The 23,535-nt window shown below is 43.0% G+C and overlaps 1 protein-coding gene across 2 annotated transcripts; it reads left to right on the forward strand.

Moving 5' to 3' along the window:
• The first annotated feature begins 1,140 nt into the window (after positions 1-1,140).
• On the forward strand, positions 1,141-22,532 carry ZFYVE1 (zinc finger FYVE-type containing 1). Of its 2 annotated transcripts, none has more exons than XM_081890088.1 (12): positions 1,141-1,418; positions 2,323-3,136; positions 8,160-8,664; positions 10,409-10,623; positions 12,994-13,100; positions 13,904-14,012; positions 14,539-14,636; positions 14,746-14,863; positions 15,469-15,639; positions 16,339-16,543; positions 19,803-19,916; positions 20,412-22,532. In XM_081890088.1, the coding sequence occupies exons 2-12, from the start codon at positions 2,645-2,647 to the stop codon at positions 20,642-20,644; spliced, it is 2,367 nt and encodes a 788-aa protein (XP_081746214.1). In that variant the 5' UTR covers positions 1,141-1,418; positions 2,323-2,644; the 3' UTR covers positions 20,645-22,532. The 2 variants fall into 2 exon arrangements, with proteins under 2 accessions (XP_081746214.1, XP_081746215.1); XM_081890089.1 differs by having other exon boundaries at positions 16,339-16,519.
• The last annotated feature ends 1,003 nt before the right edge of the window (positions 22,533-23,535 follow it).

Below are 23,535 nucleotides of genomic sequence, written 5' to 3' on the forward strand. Positions count from 1 at the left end.
TACATATATATCATAGTTTCAGGCACTTTAGTTCAAAGTACAATTATTCTGGGAGTGTGTGCTCTACACCAGTGTGTTTGGGAACTGGTGAATAGGAAGGGCAATCACAAAGGAGATTCTGACTAAACATCAGGATTAACTTGAAGACAGTAAGAGGTGTTTGACAGTGGAAGAGAATCCCACAAGGGGTGATGGACTCTCCTTCCTTGAAGGTTTAAGTAGAGGTTGGGTGGCAACCTGTCATGTATGACCCAGCTCAGATTCCTAAATTGTGGGTGACTGAACTAGATGACCCTTGAGGTCCCTTCTAACTACAGTTCTATAGTCCATTTTATCTGTTCCCTTTTAGTGCAACTTGTATTGTGACTGCAGACCCCGCCTGACATCCTCTTCATCCTTCATCAGATTGTTATATAGCGCAATCACTTTCAGGTTCCAGTCCAACTCTACCAGTTTTCTGCCAGTAGATCTCCCAGTGCCAAAGCCAAGTTTAACGGACCAACTTCACTCATAGCTATACGGAGGTTCTGCTAGCAATTGGACAGAAGTTCACCATCCATCAAAAAGATGGAACCGGGAGAACAGGTTCGAAGCGCTTTCTGTTAACAACTCCAGCAGCCCTTGGGATCCCAAGTTTTTGCGGCTAAACTGACATTGTAAAGCTAACCAGAAGGAAGCCTGGCTTTGGGAATAAACCAGAGGGGAGTTTTATGGGGCTCTGTTGCAACCTCCTCCTTGATCCCTTAGCCAAACTGAAATCCCAGGTGCGCCGCAGTCAACCCTAATGTTCCATAAACTTGAAGAGCTTACATCTATACGAATTTCCACCCCTTCCCGATAATCTCTCTTTATCCCTCCGCGTTACACAACACGTTACGCCACATCACACCCATCCATGCATTCTCCTCCTCCTCCTACGAAACCTCACTCTGTCGCTGCGGCTTGTCACAATTACGAGCCCAGGGATTGTTGAAACTACATCTCCCGGGATGCTGTGCAAGGCGGCTCAACTTCTCTCCGCAGTGCATGTTGGGACATGTAGTTCTGTCCCCGCTCCGAACGCGTTGAAGCGCCGCCCCCTGAGCACTACGATTCCCACAATGCACCCGGCCTTTCCCCCCTCGACCGCTCACCTTCCTGTCTTAGAAAAAAAAATAACCCTGAAGTTCCCTCGATCAGCTGATCAAGACTGACAACAAGGGGAGAAGGAGAAGAGCTTTGGACTGGCCCCGATCCCTCCTAGGGGGTCCCAGGTCTACATGGTGGGGCTCAGGCATTGTGGGAGCTAAGCCCTAACCCTGCGGGGGAGAGGAAGGATCTGCCCAGCTCGATCCTTGAAGCTCAGAGGAGGAGGAGGAGGAGACTGTGATCTGATTACTTAGTCACTAAGACTTCCAGGGAGGAAGAGGAGGAGGAAGGTGCCTACTGTTTTTGTAAACAATAGATCCGGATGTTGGGGGGATATTTTACTCCTAGGCAGACCCTGTCATTTCGTTTATTCTGTTTCCTCCTCACCCCGTTGTTGTTTATGAGAAGATCTACTAGTTTAAAAGAAATGTTTAGTATATAGCAATATTTTCCTATTGTGATTTAAAGTAACCTTAAGTAAGCAGCTCGTTAGGTATATGTTTTGCCCTTTTTTAGGCAATATGGGCAGACAAATATTTATTGTGCTGTAAGGCAAAAGGTCCTGTTTTGGAAGCAAATAAGTTACAAATGTAAACAGATGGAATGGTCTTACTGTAAGACTCCTTCCCACCCCGTTTGCTGGCTTAAACATTGCTTGACTTATGTTTGTAATTTATTATTGTCCTAATTTAAGGTAAGTAGATACTCACTGCTGGGAAAAATAAAAACCCAGACAGTAGGGTTTAAAAATATGTGGCGCTTTGATGTGGCTCTCCCTGGTCAGATTTGTTTCCGTGCTTCCTACGGCTGTAATCCTATATACTGCCACCAGACTTAAGTCAGACTTATTTCTGAGTGAATATACATAGAATTGGGGCCTATGCCACTTACTTTTATAAAGGCCCTTCTGCTTATTTTGTGTGATGAACTTTAGTTTGTTCAGATATAATTGCAGCTGAAATAGAGATCTTGTCTGAGATAGCATTGCTGTGAGCAGACAAATACATTCCTTGTTTTGCAAAAAACATAGATCCAGAAACTGTCCACAAGTGCTTTGCATTGTTCAGGAGGAGTTGAATTGTGGCAGGAAAGCACAAGGTTTACTAACATTGTCTGAATTTTCTGTTGATTTTTAAAAAAAATATAAAACCACTGATGTCATCTTTATAAATCTTTTTCCTATTTCTTTTTCAGGCCTTTCAGGGAAAAGATCTGGCTTACATTTAAGAAACATATCCTTGTTTTTCTTACACATATCTAACCTCAGTGTGACTTTTAAGCCCATAATTCATTTGGGCCTGTCCTTAATTGTGGAAAGCTGCTGTGTTTACATTGGCTTTGCATATGATGATACCATTATAGACGAGAGAAAATCAAGGCGGACACATTCTTTAATAGAAATATCAACATATGCAGAGTTTCCTCAATGTTAAGATAAATACAAATTCTAATCCTTTGGAAAACCAATGTACATATCTGTTAAAAAATTGTAAAGCTAACAGTAAAATTTCTGAAAATGAGTGCCCAGCCTCCAACAGCAGATAAGGGACTGAATACTGCCCTTTTGTGCCAGGAAAGCTATGCTTGCAGTGGCACAGATGAAGCAACCTTTGAGTGCGATGAGTGTGGAAGCCTGCAGTGCCAGCGGTGTGAAGAAGAATTACACAGGCAGGAAAGGCTACGAAACCATGAACGGACCCGAATTAAAGCCGGCCATGTCCCATACTGTGACACTTGCAAGGTTGCCAGTGGGAATATCATGCAGAGCAATATCATAAACTCCAGGCAGAGGGCAGCAATAAGATGCCAAGCATGCAAAATTAACCTCTGTGTAGAGTGTCAGAAGAGGACTCATGCCGGTGGAAACAAGAGGAAGCACCCCATCACTGTTTACCATGGTGACAAATCTCACGAGGAGGAGGAGGGGATGGATGAGGAGACCAAGAGGAAGAAGATGACAGAAAACGTTGTAAGCTTCCTGTTGGTAGATGAAACAGAGGAGATCCAGGTAAGAAATGTTGTGACTCTTGAAAGGCAGACAATTAAATCTGCATGATTTATCTGAGGGACTCAAGGCAGCATCATATTGGGGGGAATAAACCCAATGATATACAGTGGTACCTTGGGTTACATACGCTTCAGGTTACATACGCTTCAGGTTACAGACTCCGCTAACTCAGAAATAGTACCTCGGGTTAAGAACTTTGCTTCAGGATGAGAACAGAAATCGTGCTCCGGCGGTGCGGCGGCAGCGGGAGGCCCCATTAGCTAAAGTGGTGCTTCAGGTTAAGAACAGTTTCAGGTTAAGTACGGACCTCCGGAACGAATTAAGTACTTAACCCAAGGTACCACTGTAGTATAGAATTATTCTTTGTGACTTTTCAACTTGACAGTTGTGGGGTGGATACTTTCTTGAGTGGGCAAGATGCACGGTAAGTAGGTAACATTACAGCCTCAATTCAGTCTTTAAAGAATTTTTTTTTGAGAGCCTCTACATATGTGCCTTACATTTAAATCTGTCTCTCTCTCTCTCTCTCCCTCCCTCCCTCCTATATAGCGCATATAACAAGTATTAGCAATGGCAAAATCAGTTTCCCCTTCTTCCTTCACCCACCCACTTTCCTTCCCACTCCTCAACTTGCAAATTTTAACAAAGCCACTTGGTTCAAATACATACAAATGAGGTCATGGTCAAAGTCACTTAAATCTGTCCTAACAGAGAAACTCTTCTGTAGTTTGTAGCATACACTGAAGTCAGGAAGCAATGGCTTCTTTGCTATGATGTCACAGTAGGCAGAGGCATCATAAGTCTTCTTGCTGCCACTGGGTTAACTGCTCTGATGTCACAGAAGGAACCTTTGGTCTGGCCGCTAGAGGAGTTGAGATCATAGGATTTGAATTCCAAAGTCCACAAGCAGCTTTGAACTGCAATAAGTATGACCAATGCAAGTTGGTTAAGATGTAAACAGACAGATACTTGCTGATTTGTTGGATGTCAGAATTGAACCTTCATTCCAATTTTTTTTGTAACGGTGGCTGCATAATAGTTCTGTTTTTCTGCACTGTGTCTTGCATAGTTTGTTCAGGTTTGAGAGTGCTGTTTGCTGGACCTCAAGACTATCATGGCAGTTAATCATACTTACAGTGTTCTTAGTTTTGCAATCCATTGAAAGAGTTAACCTACTTGGTATAAGGAAATTAAAGGGAGGCTGAGGTTGAGCAGATAAGTAAAGAGCTTCAAAGAGAATGATGAGTTCCTGTAGAGTCTTGCCAAAATCACACTCAGCTGTAATATGCCTTTAAGGTCATGTTTGTGTTTGCACAACAAATGGGAACCCAAATTATATCCAAATAGTCCACATACTGTGCTAATAATAAAAGTTATCAACCATCTACAACAATAACATATACTACAAATCACCCGTAAAACATCCATTTTCAAGCTCCACAGATGAAAAACAACTTCTACATTTCTTAGACGGATTCCAACTTGAATTATATAATGCAATTGTTTTTCCTTGATAGCTGTGTGCTGCAGTTCTTCTAACTTAAAAGTATTTTCTTTTATAGAAAAATTATTGCCTTTAAGGTACATTAGTTCCCTGCTTTATCACATTAAAATAACAACAACAACAACTCATATTTATTGGTTTCTAAATGTGCTTCAGTAGTTAGAACAAAACAAGCTGTCTGAAATACTACTGTAACATTACTGGCCTAAGGAAACTATCCTACTATCACTTCTCTGTTTTGTCAGCTGGACAACCTTCAGTCCTTTGACAGGACAATGACATACTTCTTCCATACAAGTTTTAAATAACATAAATGCCCATAAAAATATATCCAAAGTGGGAAATGTTGTGAAATCAAATCTTTAATTTAAATCATTGGGAAAAACTGTCTTTAATGTATCAATTCAATATGACTCCTGCTGAGTAATAGTGCTGAGGATTTGAAATTTTTGCTCAGTTGCAAAAAACTTCAAATGCTACGGTGTATGGTTGTATACCATGAAATATGGAAGTAATAAAGTTTCAGTTGTTCTGGTTCTGATCTTACTGCTCAATGATCCATAATTCCAAAATTCAACTTTTTTTGTTGTTCCTCCATATACACGTGGACAATGATATGCAGTCACGTAGATCACATGTGTGGAGTGACATGTAATGAAATCGCTTAAAACAAAAGCTTTACCATCTTTAGGATTAAAAAATTCTTTTGTTTGTACAGGTTGTACAGATCTGGAATATTAACTTTGTTAAAATGTCCTTTAGTAATAAGGGGTTTCATGTGGTAAACTGTAACTGAATATACTATTTTGTTCTTCACATTTAAAGATCCAATATCCTACAACAGGCAAATCCTGGAGTATCTTATATTAAGTATCCGTGTTTCAGTACAATATGTCTAATAGGGAAAGGTATTCTGTTACATTTCATATACCTGAAATGGTTTTTCCCCCTCTGCTTTTGAACTGACCTCTTATCCTACAATAACTCTTGTCACTTGGTTTACTGTATTTTTTACACAAATTTGTCAGTGTGATTTATAAGTAAAAAATTATATCTATTAAAAATCCATGTGCACTAGTGATGCAAGAATCAATGTGTTCATCCAAGTAAGAAATTCCCAAACACCACTATTTAAACCCACACTGATATATATAATCAGTGATATATTATCTACCATAATATGCCATGCAGTGTACATGTAGATTTTTCTCTTTGTTCAAAATTGCGGTTGTTTCTAAGTAGGACATACCAGTATTTTTATAACATTGCTCATCAGAATTTGGGTGTTTTGGAATTTCTTACTTGGATGAACAGGGTTGATTCCTGCATCAAATTCACTATGGATTCACCACATGTACCATTTTTGGACATTTATGATCAATGCTTTCTAACAAACAAATCTGACTGACTGACTAGGTGGGGCTGAGAATGCCCCCTGTCTGCCACCCTGGAGGACTGTTAACACCAAACAATAGAGGGACCAAATAACCAGACTAGGTATAAGGCCACTTCCTAAGTAAGGCATCCATTGTCAGTTTCCATACTTAGTGATAAGGGAATAACTTTCCCCTTATCCATCTAAACTGTTTCTATTGTATAGTCAAATGCTAGTGACTGACACGGAGGTAAAGCTTTTTCTGTTACAGAGATAAGGAAAACTGTAGCTGGGTGGGGTTCTGGGTATGAGGTTGCTATTGCAGGCAGAAGAACAGCACAAGTGAAATAAAATGGCAGCCCTAACAACAGTGTGAAAGCTTACAGGCTTGTAAAATGCATTGTAACTTCTGTTCTCTTCTTAGGCAAGTCTAGAGATGGGAAGGCCTGGAAAAAACCCGGAAAACTGGGGGGAAACCAGTCCCCCCCTTTTTTTGTTTTTTCCCCCCAAAGCTGTTTTTTCCCCATTTGGAAAAAAACGGGGGAAAAACCCCTAGTTTTTCTCCCAATTTTCCGTTTTTCCCCCAGGCCTTCCCATCTCTAGAGAAGTCGGTGGTGTGGTTCCTCATCTACAGGTCAGATTGAAAATAACTCATTTACCATATAAACTGGTGCAGTTCCACTGACTTTGAATAAGACTCCTTAGGAGCAAGGGTGTCATAGCTCATGGGCAGCAAGCAGTTATGAATATCCTTTTAGAGAAAGCTTTTAAAAAATGATTTACCTATTAACTTTATTTTGGGGTGCTGTTTTTAGCTCTTTTATAGCTTGACTGTCATGCTGTCTTGGATTTTCCTTTTTTATTACTGTTTTATATCTTTTTAAAGTTGTAAGTTCTTTTGAAAGAGGTATCTCTCTGATGCAACTACAAAAATTGTTGAATTAACAACACAACCCTAGCAGGTGTACTCGGAAGTGACTCTCACTCTGTTCAACAGGGCATACTCCCAAGAAGGTTTTTGTAGGATGTAGCCTCAGTTTTCTATCCCATTTGTCCTTGTTTCTAGCTCTTTCATCAGTAATGGGTGGGTAGGTGGAGCTGTTTTCTAATGCAATAAATGTCAAGCTTGTATTTGACTTCAGTGAGGACAAACCTTCCCATGGCTTCAGTTATGGCTTAGCAGCACATCTGTTCTCTTTTCTAATAAACATAATGGTGACATTGAAAGTGGATCCCTAACAATTAAGGTTGCCGATTTGCAACCTGGAGAGTCTGCTTCTCTAACGTCCTCAAAGAAGTAGAAGAGAATTCAGGTGTGGCTTCTCCTCAAAATATCTACCTTCATTTAAATAGTGTACATTGTGGAGAATTGCTGTACCATTTTTAAAGGCTGCAAGACAAGCAGAAACATACCAGATGAAACTTTTCTTCTCGCTTCAGCTGTTTGCCAGGAAAAGCCTCGTCCGCTAAATTTTGCTTATCATGCAGTTGTTAGATGTAGAGGAGTCCTGCTAAGGAGAAGAAAGATGGTACAATTTATTTGACATATGCTTCGAATTATATGTATAATTTCATATCTCATTGACAAAGTCAAATTGATGCTGCGATTCGACAAGAAAATACATGACAGCCATTCATATATGACCCCCCCTCTAATAGTTCATAGTTTTAGTTCACATTTTCATTGGCTCACTCAATACTGGAAAAATGTATGTCAGTTGTATGTAATTAAAGTGGCAAAGAATCTATGATTGGATCATATTTTTTCCTGGAGGTAAGATAACAGCATAGTTCAGCTACGCTCAAATATAATAACAGAATGATTTCTAGATGCTAAGAATTTTAAAATAGAGTAAGAGTAAAGGAATAAATCCTTACACAATCATTTAAGTTTTTTGCCCCTCTTGCTAAGATGCGACATCCTTAGGCAGGAATGCAAATATGCCTGTCTGGGCTAGCTATGTTACCGTCCATTCCTTGCCTAAACAAAAAAGTTTTTAGCAGGCACCAGTATCTCAGAGTGTTACTGGCTAAAAGAATGTCACTTGCAGTTATAAGTCATGTCCAAGAAGCAGCACCATTTCAGCAGTGGGTTCTTTCCATTAAAAAGTTCTAACGCAATCTTTCTCTTCTTGTTTTGGAAGGTGGCAAACGAAGACGAATTTATCAGGAAACTGGACTGCAAACCTGATCAGCACGTAAAGGTGGTGTCTATTTTTGGGAACACTGGGGATGGCAAATCTCATACCCTTAACCACACTTTCTTCTACGGCCGTGAGGTTTTTAAAACATCTCCTGCGCAGGAGTCTTGTACGGTAGGGGTTTGGGCAGCCTATGACCCTGTCCACAAAATGGTGGTGATTGACACAGAGGGTCTTCTGGGGGCCACTGTCAACCTGAGTCAGAGGACCCGGCTGCTTCTGAAGGTCTTGGCTATTTCGGACCTTATCATCTACCGTACTCATGCTGACAGACTTCACAACGATCTCTTCAAATTTCTTGGAGATGCCTCAGAGGCCTACCTAAAACACTTCACCAAAGAACTGAAGGCAACCACAGCCCGTTGTGGCCTGGATGTTCCCTTGTCCACTTTGGGCCCTGGAGTCATTATCTTCCATGAGACTGTATACACACAGTTACTAGGTGCTGGTGAGTAGACAAATGTCGGTTGCTGCAATGTAAATCACTTGGGATGGATCTGTATCATAACACAGCCAGAGTTGGGTGTTGCCATGTGGAAGATTTGGGGACTGAATCCTGACTTAGCTCACTATCTAGAATATAGAAGGTGGAGAGGTAACATGCAGGGAGTTTGCATCTGACAAATAGCAAAGCATAAGTCAGTTAGCTTGGATTATGTGTATTTTATGTGACTATGGCGTTTGGGATCACATTTCATCGTCCTTTTTAAAAAGCAAGGAGAAGAAGGAAATTTCTAGATATTTTAGCTGCAAAACTGGGGCTGAAAGCATGTGTATACCACCTGTTGAAATCTCAGAAACCAGAGGCAGGGTTGATCAGAATTTCCAGTGACAGGAAACATGGCTTCATTGTCTTCCATAGTTTTTCCCTTGATACCTAACAGAAGCAGACTAAATTATGCAATAGATGCAAATCCTGCTTGCATATTATAGAGTACTTTTATACATATTTTTTAAAAATAAAAAGCTTGGCAGTATGTACATCCCTGGTATCAGCCCCTCACTAAAAGGAAAGGAATTCCCTATGGACTGACTTTGCTGAGAATTACCAGTAGCTCTGGAGAACACCAGTGAAACAACCAAAAAACTGACAAAGATGCAGAAACTATTTTGTTTTATTTAAGAAGTTTTAAAAATCTGCCTTTCAATAAGATGCTTCAGAGCTTTGAAGCAACAATATAATCAACAACAACAAAATGTAAATTAATAAAACAAGCAGTAAACAGTAAAGACAGTCAAATAAGCATTTTAAAGAGCAGTGGTAAGTGGTCCAGCTGGTATATTCAGCAGCTGAGATCTCATCTGAATGAAAGGAGTTTCAAGAACATGTTCCTGGAACTTTCTTGCAGGAGATGATTCTGCCATCTTTAGAGTATAATGGAGTATAATGTCACTGCCACTGATTTCACAAAAATAGATATAGTAAAAAAAACCCCACCAGAAAAACTCCACCACCACTTGTGCACACAAGAAAACAAGCAGTATTATATAAATTAAAAATCCCTTGTTTATAGACCATGGTAGTACAAGTAGTTTATGCTGTTGTAGGAGGCGGCGGCTTTCATCAGTTGCACCTTGCAGCAGATACACTTAAAAAACCCCAATGTGACCCCATTAGTAGGCCATCAATACAACTGAAGGCAATGGCACTAAAATTTCTACAGACCTGCATCTAAATAATGATGTAATATTGATAGTAAGATTTCCTATAAAGGGCTTCTTCTTCCCATTCCCCATTTCTTTCCTCTAATAACTTATTTAGGTTAACAATTTGTAAGCTACTTTTTTTAAGGTAAGTTCTGGCAGCATGGAGTTGGATCCAGTGATCCTGTCATCTGCTAATAGAAAAGGGCAGCTGGTTTTTTTTTTACCAGCCTCCCCCCTTTCCTCCAATCTACTCCAGAACAGCATAGGTGACAGGGTGGTGATGGTGGGGCTGCAGGGATTGGAAGAAATTGCCCCTCCATCAGATTGAAGGCCCTTGTGTTCACAGAAATGTTGTTTCTGGGAAAGGAAGGTAACCTTTGGGTCCAGCCTATGCTTTGCTCTAGGTGTTTCCTATTATTTAGGAGATAATTCGTTGTTTTGATCAAGAATGCACATGCAAATACGTGTAAATATGTATGTAAAAAAAAATGTAAATACACGTGCAAACCTCACAATAATATAGCTAAAGTGATTGAATCTTTTAGATCACGCTTCTGAGGTGCCTGAGAAACTTGTCCAGGATCGGTTCCGGAAACTTGGGCTCTTCCCTGAAGCCTTCAGCTCGATCCATTACAAAGGAACAAGGACACATAACCCCCCAACGGATTTCTCTGGGCTCAGGCATGCCGTGGAGCAGCAGCTAGAAAATAATACGACCCGTTCTCCCCGGCCTCCTGGAGTTATCTACAAGGCACTCAAAGTAAGTTTAAGATGCTGAATTACTGTTCCTCTATACAAAGACCACAGATTCCGTCGCCACAGCCAGTAGCTCTGGGGGCAGGTGGCTATATTTCAAATTGCAAATTCCTCCAGTTTCATTCGTGGAGGGTTGGACTTTGATTGCCATCAGGTCCCTTAGAAATCAAAGTCCACCCCCCCGTCCCAAAGCAGGGTCACCCGCACTCCTCCTATCCACGGAGCAACTCCCATAATATAAAGCAAACAGCAAAGAACGAGAGTTGACCAGAGTAGACAGTGTATCAGAGCTCCTGAAGAGTAGGCAGACCCAGAACTGTACGGCAAGTGAGCCATGCCAAGAGAAAATGGACACCCCGCCTCCAGTTAGGCTGACACCGAGGGAAATTGAGGACATTGGCAGGCTTACAACTAACACTGAGGTCTGATTTGTACTTCCTGACTATTCCAGTTGCCCAGGCCATATCAGCTTCTGTGAGTTGTTTTCTTCTTTTAAAAAAAGGCCAGAAGAAACTTTGGACTGGGTTTGTGGAGTAGGTGAAAAGAGTACTTCATCAAGCCCGTGTCTCTTTAATACTTTCCCCCAGTGTTTACAAACGTAGTTTCTACAGACACTGTACTTCTACTAGTAGTCATGCACCATAAATGGCTAAGCAAGGCGGGACTAAGCTGCTGTACTACAATGGAAAGATCCTTCTTGTTGCCGGGGTAACTGAGAGTCAGGGCATGGTCTCCAGGCAACAACCTATTCTCTGACTTGCCTTGATTTTTCCCCTCAGTTTCCTTAAATGGTTTTTCATCTGTAGATAGCAAAGATGTAACATCTGGAGCTAGTGGAGGTCAAGACCACAGCTCTTCAGGGGACAATGTAAGAGTCAGGGAAAGTGTGTGAGCAAATGCTTGAGTATTTTAAAATGAGGATGGATATGTTTTTGGAGGAGAGAGTTTATATGTATGCAATTAGAAGTTTTACCGCAACACATCCTCCGCTGAGCATTTATTATGCAATTAGATCTTTCCCATGTAATGAGAAGATGTATTTTTTGACTTCTTCCCTACAACCCCGCTCCTACATTTATTGTGGTGTTGTCACTAACAACACAGTCCTTAACATGTTCTCTCAGAACCCTATGATTATTTACGCTGTGCTCAGTGGGGTTTACTTCCCGGAAATTGTGTATGGCATTGCAGCCAAACTCTTCTTTTCCACAACCCCTCCTTGTTCGGTTTATGACTTGACAGGCATTTTTACAGTACGTGAAGAGTATAGTTACCCATGGTTTTAATGTTCATTATTCATTCATGGCTTATCTATTTATGGATGTTGCAGTGTGAAGTATACACTTTCTGATCATGAGGTATTTAATGTTTTGTTGCCAGAAGAAAAGTTTCTCATCTGAATTGCAATCAGTTGCACTGTCTTAATCTACGGTTCTCGCCTGCTGAACCAAAGAGAGATTTTGTGGCTTTAATAACTGTGCAGCAGGGAGGAGTTTGCTTCTCCCAAAATGCATGCAATGGCCAGGCAACGATACCCCTGTAGTCTAAAAGGTTTCCAGGGTCTGCTTGGTGCTTTTGCAATCTTTACATTCAATCTTTGTGAGCAGGGCATGGGGGGAGAAGTTGCTTACAAAACATTCAGGGAAATTCCTGCCAATAGGCTGCCAATGTAGGAGTAAGCTCTTTGCCTCTCTTTCTCTTTCCTGGAAATTTTGGATTTTATGATTTATTTTTATTTTATGACACTTATATACCATTTAATTGTAATAAAAACCTCAAAGTGGTTTACAAAAAGAATAAATGAATGGCAATATGGCTAGAACCTAACAGTTTTGACAGTCTTTCCATCCTTGTTGAAGATCGGGCTGGGCAATATCTGGTTTTCAACACCACAATCTATCACCAGCTAAACATCACAAGGCCTCAGTCTATCACGATATATATCCGCCACAGGAGAGAGCCTCGTCAGTCCTCCCTACAGTAGAGGAGGAACTCACTGACAGCAGACCCTTGCAGAGGGCAGGATTGTGCCCTCCGCTCATCTGCTTGTGAGCAGAGAGTTCTGTCCTGCTAGGTGTTGTGTTTCCTTTGGGGAACATGCAGGCAAAGCAGAACTCTCCCTCACAGTTCAGTTTTGACAGATTTGTGGAACCATCAGATACTTGTCAGGGAAGTGGCTCTGTGCATCTGTTAAAGTTGGCTTGCAGGGTGCGGGGAGAGAAAGATCTGACATGCCAGTCCGAAAATGTTCCATGCCCTGATCTGACACATAAGAGGTGCTTCACACTCCTATACTGTTCCATAAAAGTTGGGTTTTTTTTTATGTCCCGCTAGCTCTATACTCACTGCTGGTTTCTCTCTGTGTGTTCTGCAGGCACTGAGTGATAGGTTCTGCGGTGAGATCCCAGATGATCAGATGGCCCACAGCTCCTTCTTTCCAGACGAGTATTTCACCTGTTCCTCCGTATGTCTCAGCTGCGGGTAGGTGGAATGGGAAGAACACTATTTGAATAAGATCTACAGTGTCAGAATTATGCTATATATTACAATATAATGACCATGTTACACGCAACCCAGTCATTGCCCATTTTAAATAGGGAGTTGCCAATGTCACTGTTAAGTAAAACTTGGGTGAGAAATTCTGTGGTTGGTTATTCATGTTGGGAATTTGCTTTGTTTCTTGTGTTGTTGGGAGAACACTGCTTCCGAAACGATCTTATTATCTTTAAATAAAATCCAACATTACTGTACAGTTGTACCTCTGCTTACGTATCCCTCTGGATACGTAAACTTTGGGTTGCAAACACATACACTTCTGGGTTTCGCTGCATGTGCAAAAGCTCTCAATTGTGCCGTGTGCGTGCACAGAAGAGCGTCTCCAGTTACAACGTTTTCGGGATGCAGCTGGGCCTCCAGAATGGATCCCGGTCACAACCAGAGGTACCACTGTATATATATTTAGTGTGTAAGGCATTGGGTAACATCATAAACCTGGAATCTATATAATCAGGGGTGGGGAACCACTTTTAGCTGGTGGGCCAGATCCAATTGTAACGAACAACCCATGGGCCACATTTGACAGGTGGGCATCTGCCAGTCATCTGACATAAGGATGATCTGACTCCCGGCTGAAGCAGTGTGGCTTGCATGTGACTTGTAATTGTAAAGAGCAACCAATGCGAGCCACAACTGCAAAAGAATGATTGGGAGCCTTAGAGATCCACTAGGGAGCTTCCGGTCAGTCTGCCTTCTGAGTATTTATGTGCTTTGCTTTGAAACTCCAGGTGTGGATGTAAAAACAGCATGAACCATTCAAAAGAAGGGGTACCTCATGAAGCCAAGAATCGGTGTAGATACACCCATCAGTACGATAACAGAGTGTTTACATGCAAGGTGAGTGGAGCAAGTGAAAGAGAGCTTCTGGTACTGGAGGTTGACAAGAAGAGCCTGCATAGCTTATAACCTGCTGAGATTAATGTAGCCCATCAATCCATGTATTGTAGCTTGCAAGGTGCTTTGCAACCTGTGATGGTTATTCCTTGTATTTTGGAAGTTTTGTCAACTTACCTGAAGAGGTTAAGGGCAAACTCTGCATTCTCCTCCCTCTGTACATTACACGACCCATCTATGTTTGCAGTTGGAGGCAGAAACAAGCGGATCTCTGAGCCTCTGCTGGGCTGTGAATTCACTTTGGGTGGGTCAAAGATTTCACAGCTTTGGGCTAGAAAGAACTAGGGTTTTCCCTGGCCTGTTTTCTGGCACCCACTGTCTATTGAAGAACAGCGAGTTCCTAGTTTTAATGCTGTTAATGTTTTCGTGCATATGTTCAAACCATACCATTCCTCATTGCCTCCATTTTGGGGGAAGTCATAACTCTTCATTGTAAATGGAAGAGTTTAATTGATATTTTGCATTTCAGGCCTGTTATGAACGTGGGAATGAAGTTAGAGTGGTGCCCAAAACATCCGCTTCCACTGATTCCCCTTGGATGGGACTTGCCAAGTATGCCTGGTCAGGGTGAGTACAGGAGCAGAGGAGCTGTTTTCCCCCTTCATCTTTCCCTACTCCCATTCTCTTCACTTGGAGCATGCTTGAGTGACCAGCTCTTCTTCCTTCCTGACTGCAGGTACGTGATCGAGTGCCCCAACTGCGGAGTTGTGTACCGCAGCCGACAGTACTGGTTTGGCAACCAAGACCCTGTGGATACTGTGGTGAGGACAGAAATTGTGCACATCTGGCCAGGTGTAAGTCCACTTGCATACATTTGTTTCTTGTCCTTTTAATTGAAGGGGAAACGATTAGGCTGCTACAGTAGCAGGCATTCCACCCCTGTTGTGTTAAATCATCCCATTTCAGGAGATGTTGGCGATGAAAGAAGTTTTACATGCCCAGGTCATTAAAGCCAAGTTTGATGCCACCATGTTGTGTCTTGGGGACATGGATTGAGAAATATGTAAACCAGATCTCTCCTGTCCAGCTTCAAGAAATACTTTCTGTATTCATCCTGGTTCATCTCCTTACCTCTCCATTAAGATCCATCCTAGTGTGTTTAGGCCACACATTCCAAAGCAGAGAGTGAGGGAAGGGACGAGAGCCATGCATTAGGATCTTCCATGCCCCTAGACAGAGCTCCTATTTTGAATTCCTTCTAAGGAATTTACATGAAGATTTGGGGCGTCCCAGTCAGTAACAGAAGTCTAATTTCCTTATGTGGTTGCACCGGTGAGTCACTTCCTTTCTCCAAATAAAAGACAATGTATATCTTCTGACATTTGGTAGAGGTCAACAGGTCAGCAGCAGGCAGGCACAATGAGATGTTAATTGTACTGAATATCCATTTTTGTTGCAGACGGATTGCAGTCTGAAAGACAACAACAATGCTGCTCAGCGCCTCATAGACGGCATGAACTTTATGGCCCAATCAGTGTCTGAACTGAGCCTGGGACCCACGAAAGCAGTGACCTCTTGGCTGACGGATCAAATCGCTCCAGCCTACTGGAAACCCAATTCCCAGATTCTGGTATCTAGCAGTCATCATACTTGCATGCTGATGAGAAGTCCTTTTCCTTTTCCCTACTTCTCTTTCTCCAAAGACATGAAATAATGGTTCATTGTTTGATGAAATGCCTCTGTTGTGTTCTACAAATCTGTTGCCTCCAGCAGACATAGTGAGACAGCCCTGTGTGCAGTCTCCTCCTTTGGGGGCTCTCACTCTCCTGCTTCCCACTAGGAAAAAAGAAAGAAGCCCTTCTGCTCAAGGCTCAACAGCTGGGCCACAGACACCTCTGACGCAGGTGCCAATCCTGAGCCTCATGACAAAATGAAATTTGTTCATCGTGTGGTTAGCTCTGAGGCTGTAGCAGATGCTAATGACCCCTTCACACCTGCTTGCCTTGCCCAATCTTGTCTCAGGAGGCCTTTAGCAGAGAGCTGTGTCCTCACCATAGGAGCCAGCTCCTAGGGCAAGGTCCCTTTGCGCCCCCCCCAAATATTTGAGCGGGTTGGGTCCCCCAAGTTGATGGGCATTGCCATTCAAATGGTGTGTGTGCACTGTGACTTTGCTGTATCAGGTGTGGATATGATATGGCTTGAGTTCCCTGCTGGCCAGATGTTCCCACCACCAATTTAGCTAACTGAAAGACTAAAAATGCCTCTTCATCCTCTTTCACCAAACTACTTAGTCCAATGGCTTGTTGTCGTGTTTTTTTATCTCCTTCAGAATTGCAGAAAGTGTGGCATCTCTTTTAAAGATAATGACACCAAACACCATTGTCGGGCTTGTGGAGAAGGTTTCTGTGATGGTTGTTCATCCAAGACCCGCCCTGTTCCCGAACGTGGCTGGGGCCCCACACCGGTGCGAGTATGCGATGGCTGCTATGACAGCAGGGGCGTTCAGTTAGGTAATCCCATCCTGACCATAGTAGGTGTGTGAACCAAAGGGGGGGAAACCTATAACCTTTTGTGTGTGTGTTGGTGTATCATGTTGTGCTTTTAAATGCTTGTCCCTGTTGCCTTTTGTCATCTCCCAGCTGAGATTGATGTCAGGCTATGTGAGATGTTGAAGATCTGTGATTGGATGTCTTGCTTTGATTCTTCAAAAGCACCCATGGGGGCCCTGAGTTGGATTGGGATGGCATCACTGGAGGAAGCTGTTAACCTGTGCTATTTGCATCATCTAAATAATGTGTGTGGAACCTTTGGCCCTTCACGTGTTGTGGAACCACAACTCCCATCAACCCCAGCAAGCATGGCCAGTGGCTAGGGATGATGGGAATTGTAGCCCAGCAACATCTGGAGGACCAAAGGCTTCCCAACTCCTGATCTAAATACACCCCAAAGTCACTATTTGCCCCATGGGTGGGAGAATGTTCTGATTTAGGGCCTTCTGGTTGCTTATGAAATAAATTGGGGGATCTAGCTGTGGATTTCCAACATCTCATCTCTTTCATTAGAGGTTTTAAGCAGAAGCTGAGTGGGCACCTATAAGGGATGTGGTAGCACTGCATTTCTTGCATCAGGCAAGATGATCTCCTGTCCCTTTCAGTTGAGTGATTCATCTAGTTTGGGCCTGACACTCACCTGTGGTTCTTCCTGTATCCAAAAGTAGAGGGCAATTCCCACCAAACAGCAGAATAATGAGAAAGCAAAATGAAGAAGCATAATAATAAATTTTAGTTTCCAAATTTCTCAGTGCATTTACAATTGAAGTCTTCTTCCTCCAGGAAAACAACTCACCTAAATCTTAAGAAATCACTATTCAGATTGAATTAAATCTCCTTCATTTTAACTTTAGAATCAATTGATTTATTCACCGGTTGTAAGAAAATGATCTATTTAATGGCCATAGAGAAGAACAGTGTGTATGTACTGAGTAGCTTCCCCAGAGGAAGGAAGGACGTTGTTGATGCTTTCTTGTCATTCTGCTCCTGAAGCTGCTCAGTTCCAAACCGACACTTTCATCGTAGTTGCCCATGGACCCTGGAGAGCTGACTGGGCTGATGCTGTCATTCTTTATTTTGTTTTGTTTTAATTTCTGATGAGCACTGAGCTAATTGAACACAGCAGCTATCATCTTTTCTTACCCCAGAATTCCCAAGGCATTCTGGATTAATAAAGATGGCAGCAGACAGCTGCTTTGCTTGGCACATTGCTGGGGAGCACCAGGCTGAGTGCTGCCACCCATCTCTGCTGCTGCCATTCTGAGCTTACAAGGGGAGGAGGTGGCAGCACTCAGTCTGGTGCTCACTAGAGAAGCCTTGTGTGCAACCTGGGAGGGCAACCTGCCCAGGGCTATACCAGAGCTGTTTATGACTCTGGTAACATACCATTTCAAGACACTTGTCCATGATTCAAGCTAGGAGAACGTATTATAGAGGTTGCTTATACACCTGTGGATAAATGAGTTGATTCAAGAAGGGGGTATCATGGTGCTTGTACAGATGAAAAAATTTCAGCAGCTAGCCTGTTATGAAATGTACCTTCCCCTGCTCTGATCAAACGCAGGAAAGTCCTGATGTTCTGCTTTTCAGCAGATGCTGAATTTGACCGTGTAAATTGGCTAGCCATTCTGTCATTCACAAATCCACTTCCTTCTCAAAAGCAGTTTTATAAAGCTTAACACATAAATTGTATTAATAATAATAATAATAATATTTTTAAAGCACTGAACCAATGTTTGACGAGATGGCTAGCCAAGATCCTTGTGTTTTAGGTTCTCTCCCCGACCCACTTCCCTGCAAAGCAGTCATCTGCCGGAAGCGTAACGTGAGATGGTGCCCTTGCAAGAGTGGCAGCGGTGGTTGGGAAGAAGACAGGAGTGGCTGGTGCAGTGGGGTGGGACAGAGTGGCAGTGTGGCAAGGACTTCGCTGGGGCAATGGTGGGAGTGCCAGACTGGCTCTGCCAGTAAACCCACACATCCCTGATCTTGCCACTGCCAGTAGCTGGCAGCAGGGCTGCTGTACCAGGAAGGCACTCCTGCTGCATTACCCTGCCATGCCAGCTGCTTCTGAAAGCAGAGCTCCCTCCACAGCAGAAAAACCTTCTTCCTCTTTGAAGGCATATCTGTTCGCATCCCAAAGAATGCCAATCACACACTTTTGTTGACTGTCTCAAGGCTCCTATGGCATTACAATGAATTCAAGAACTCCAGTTACCCTTTTATCCCTGGTATAATGGGCCTGCTGTTATTTACAGGGTCTCTTAACCTGAAAGTGGGACGCGGGTGGTGCTGTAGGTTAAACCACAGAGCCTAGGACTTGCTGATCAGAAGGTCGGCGGTTCGAATCCCTGCGACGGGGTGAGCTCCCATTGCTCGGTCCCTGCTCCTGCCAACCTAGCAGTTCGATAGCACGTCTAAGTGCAAGTAGATAAACAGGTACCGCTCTGGCGGGAAGGTAAACGGCATTTCCGTACGCTGCTCTGGTTTCACCAGAAGCGGCTTAGTCATGCTGACCACATGACCCAGAAGCTGTACGCCGGCTTCCTCGGCCAATAAAGTGAGATGAGTGCCGCAACCCCAGAGTCGGTCACGACTGGACCTAATGGTCAGGGGTCCCTTTACCTTTACTTAACCTGAAATAAAACAAAGGGGGATCAAGAACCTGTTCCTCCCATGTTCAGCTCATTTCCAACTCATGCTCATGTAGAAACCATGTCTTTAAGCATGGACAGATAAGTAAGCTGCAGATTGAACAATTTGTTGCCTAAGCATGAGAAATCATAGCAAGTTTTCCTATGGCAGTTAGTCCCCTCATCTGCTGCTACCTTGAAAACCTTCACAGTCACACAGATAGCCTATGCCACTGACAGGGTAGTGAAGCACAATAGTTTTACTCACACTACTGTGAGAATATAGCCCTGCTTTGTGCCTTGCACACTTGGCAGTAGCTGAAAGTAAAGGTAACAAGAAAGGTAAATCGTGAGCTTTCATCTCTTCTTACTCATGGATTCTGCCCACAGAACAGTTTTTGGTGGGATCTTCCTGGGGAGGTAGCCTTCGGTGAAGATCTCAGTGTGGAAGATCTATGGATTTCAGTCATTGTCCCCTACCATGTTAGGAACCAACCACTGACTGCAGCTGGCTGCAACTTCTGGGGGAACGTCAATTTTAATTCTAAATAGAACAGCTGTGTCTTAGGCTGGAGTTGTGCCTTTGTCTCTGAGCCCTAACTTCTGTCATGCAGATGTGCCTGAGGCTCCAACTGATGAGGAAGGGGGGACAGTGATTGCCAGGAAGGTTGGTGAAGCTGTGCAGAACACTCTTGGAGCTGTAGTGACTGCCATTGATATCCCGTTGGGTAAGTGTTATTGGTGCATTTAGAAACCTTTTAGCTTCTCAGTTCAGTGGGTATGTATAGAATTGGAGGCTTTTCTTTCCCCCTCAGCAAGTAGCATTTAGTGAAATAAAAGAAGTCCAGTGATGCAGAAGACCAGGGCTCTCCAGGTGTGGGGAATCTGCACAGGTACTGCCATCCTTCCCTCTCCCCCACCAAGTTAATGCTAAGATGCAGAGCTTTGCAATAGGTTGTTTTATTCTCTAAACCTGGTTCCCATACATAAGGTTGCACCCAAAAGCGTAAGCAGGGAAAACAGAAATCTTGGGCTTATCGACAACTTGTTCAGTAATCCTTTATAAGCCACAGCCTGAGAATTACTTGAACCATCCTATAGATTAGTCTTAATCCTTCATTAAGGGCAGCAAAAGCAGAGGTGGGTTTTGTACAGTCCCTCCTCCTCTTTATTGGTAACAAACAGAAACGGTGTTGTGGGTTTCCCCCCCTAACTCTCTGTAGGTCTTGTGAAGGATGCTGCCAGACCTGCCTACTGGGTGCCCGACCATGAAATCTTACACTGCCACAGTTGCCAGAAGGAATTCAATATCAAGCTGTCGAAGCACCACTGCCGTGCCTGTGGCCAGGGTTTCTGTGACGAGTGCTCTCTGGAGCGCAGAGCTGTCCCTTCCCGTGGCTGGGATCATCCTGTCAGAGTCTGCTTTAATTGCAATAAAAAGCCCGGTGACCTTTAACCCTACCTACCTTTCTGGGTCCTCCGTAACACCTTAGCTTCTCAGGGTTAGATAAAACAAAAGTCACCCTTTTTAACCTTTTACAGCCAGAGCGCATGCTCCTGATCTCTGGCCCTTTTCCCCCATGTGCGGATTTCTATAGGATTGCTGAACAGCTAGTTTTAACAAGTTCTGCAGGACTTGGCCAACTTGGGATGTATGGAGAAGCTTGCAGTAAAATGAGGAATCCAAAAATCCAGTGTATTATATACCAGTTTAAAGTATGTATCTCTATATCTATATTATTGAGTATGCTAAGAATGCAGCTGGCTGATGAAGCATTGATGATTTACAATTAAAACAAGCAAAGGTAAATAGAACTGTTTTCTGAAATGTAAGGGGGGTCAAACATACAGCTTCTTGAGTGCCTTGGAATTCTTTTGTGTGAAGCATTTTGCTGTTTGTTTACAGCGTCTTAGACTTACAAAGGCTTCGGTTCTATACACCTTGAACTAACCGTTGTTCATACTCCCTGTTTCGGACAGTGAGTCCTAAGCTTTTGGGTCTGACCCTTTGGAACTCCCATCACCCATATTTATTTTACCCCAGTTGGCTTTTGTTCTGTTTATAGGGCCTTGTCATCCAGAGCTAAGGAGTTTCCTCATGGCTGAAAACAGCCGGAGAAATGAGGAAGCTGCTCTGTACAGGTCCTGATAAAAATATGTGCTGCTGCAGAAAGGATGGTAATCTTAGAAGGGCCATGCGATAAAGGCAGTGGATGTATGGGAGGAATCAAACAATGTAACACAAAACTTATAGCTGGTCTTCTAACAGCTATTTCAGCTTCATTTTGGGCTGATGAGGCCTTATTTCTCTTGTTCACATTCCTCTATGCTTGGTTTTCCTTGTTGATGGACTCTTCCCCCCCCCATCAAAAATCTTTAGGCTAAGAGCAAAGGTAAGTACTAGGCAAGACCCACAAACCTGCAGTGTAGTGTTTGCTTAGCATCTTAGTCACTTGTCTTCTGTAAATGGTCCCAGGTATAGATTCTTAGCGGTATCTATGTGAACCACCCTTAAAGCACTCGTATAAACCAACTTGGAAAACAGTGATGTACTTCTGATGACATCGGGGGATTGTCTTTTTGGAGGGAGAAAACCCTGCATTGAACCACTTTGAGACACTGATCAAACCACTGAGTAAAAATTATCGCATTAGACTTTGATGTGGATCTCTGCTTCCATGACGAGACCTTCAGAAACCCAATCAGTTTGAAGAATGAATCCCCTTCTCCTTTTTACTCCTGAGAATGGCACATTCCCATGGCAGAGATTTGTCGTCACTCATAACAGCTGGAGTTTGGCATGATAGTCAGGCACAATACCCTGGCACTGTTGTTTCTCCCACTTATTAAAATATAACCTTGTATACCTTGATGACTGACCCCTATTTTAGAACTGTAATATGAAATTAAGTGCTATAAAGGACTATCCCTTCTGAACAAGTGTGCTGATTTCTTCTGTATATCTACCTAATCTTGCTGTGTCTTGGGAAGGGAGAGACAGTTTCCGGCTTGCATGCCAAAATGGAACTGGATTATGTAGTAGTACATTCCTGCTGTCTAAACTCTACAGGGATTAATATGTGTTTTGTAACTAGAAGCTGATAGGTTTTGGGTTTTTTTCTTCAAGGGATAGAAGTGGGAGAAGTTATCTTGTAGTGATTTTTCAACCTAGGTAACTGCACTTTGAAGTGTTTTATTTTTGACTCTGTGGTGGAAAATACAAGTGAAACCTGTTGTGTAGTCCATGCCCTCTGTATGTTCTCCATGCATGTAGGTATTTTACCATGTTATTGCACACCCAGAGACCACCGTTGGCATTCCTTGTATAAAATCTTCACTTGTAAGCTTCTGTTTCGTTGACTTGTCTGGGTTTTGTTGTTACCACAGAACAGCCTCATTCTCTTAAAGCCAGCTATTGCATTTCTACAATGCGTGCCATGGTGGGTTCAGTGTATCTGAGGGATAACAGAAAGCCTGTTAGCACCATCTCACTCTCTCTCCTTGCCCTCCCCTCTCCCCTTAAGTCACTGAGCTGTTCTAGAAAGTGGAGAAAGCGTATAAGTGGCAATGCTCTTAAGAACTGGCTCAGTTTCCACAAAGTAGAAATAACGTGCCATAATTTTAAGGAGATGGGGAAGTTGAACCTGTAATTTTGCTTGGCCCTGAAATACTCAGTATTATATTGGAAACAAGAGGGAGGTTTATGCTTCCAAGAGCAACTGGTTGCTTTCCTTTAGTTTCAAAATCATACCCAAGTCACAGATTGGAATCTCCAGATACAAAAGGACTCAAGGTATCAATATAATTAGGGTGCCTTTTCCCCCTAGATATTTTCTAGATATCTGAATGACTACAACCCCTCAGATAAAAGATTAGCTGTATCAGTAGCAAACCAAACAAATCTAGAAAATTTTCTAGCAAGAAACAAGACTTCAAACTACTGGGGCTCTCTGTGAGAAATACCATTGGTGGGATTCTGCTAACCTGCCACAGCTGTGGAAGGCACAAGGACTTTCAGAGTTTAGTGTTTACCTGCACCTCAAACATAGGGGGTTTCTGCTGGATCAGACCAATGACCCATTTAGTCTAGTATCCTTTCCCCAATAGGGAGGGCCTGCCCACCCATTACCCTGAGGCAGTCACCATGGACAGCAGATCTGGAAAGGAAGGTGAAGGGATCCTTGTGAACCTTTATCACCCCTTTGTCTGCAAATATGTGCTGCTGCTGTCATCCCAGTTGCCCCCGAGGGGGAACGGTCCCTCTGGTACCTCAGAAGAGGCTCTGAAGACCAAGAAGCACGTCACCCGCTGCCTCCTGAGTTTGTCACCTGTGGCTGCTGCCTGGAA

The sequence above is a fragment of the Podarcis melisellensis genome (assembly GCF_964234715.1).
Source record: "Podarcis melisellensis genome assembly, chromosome: 1".
Classification (NCBI taxonomy): domain Eukaryota; kingdom Metazoa; phylum Chordata; class Lepidosauria; order Squamata; family Lacertidae; genus Podarcis; species Podarcis melisellensis.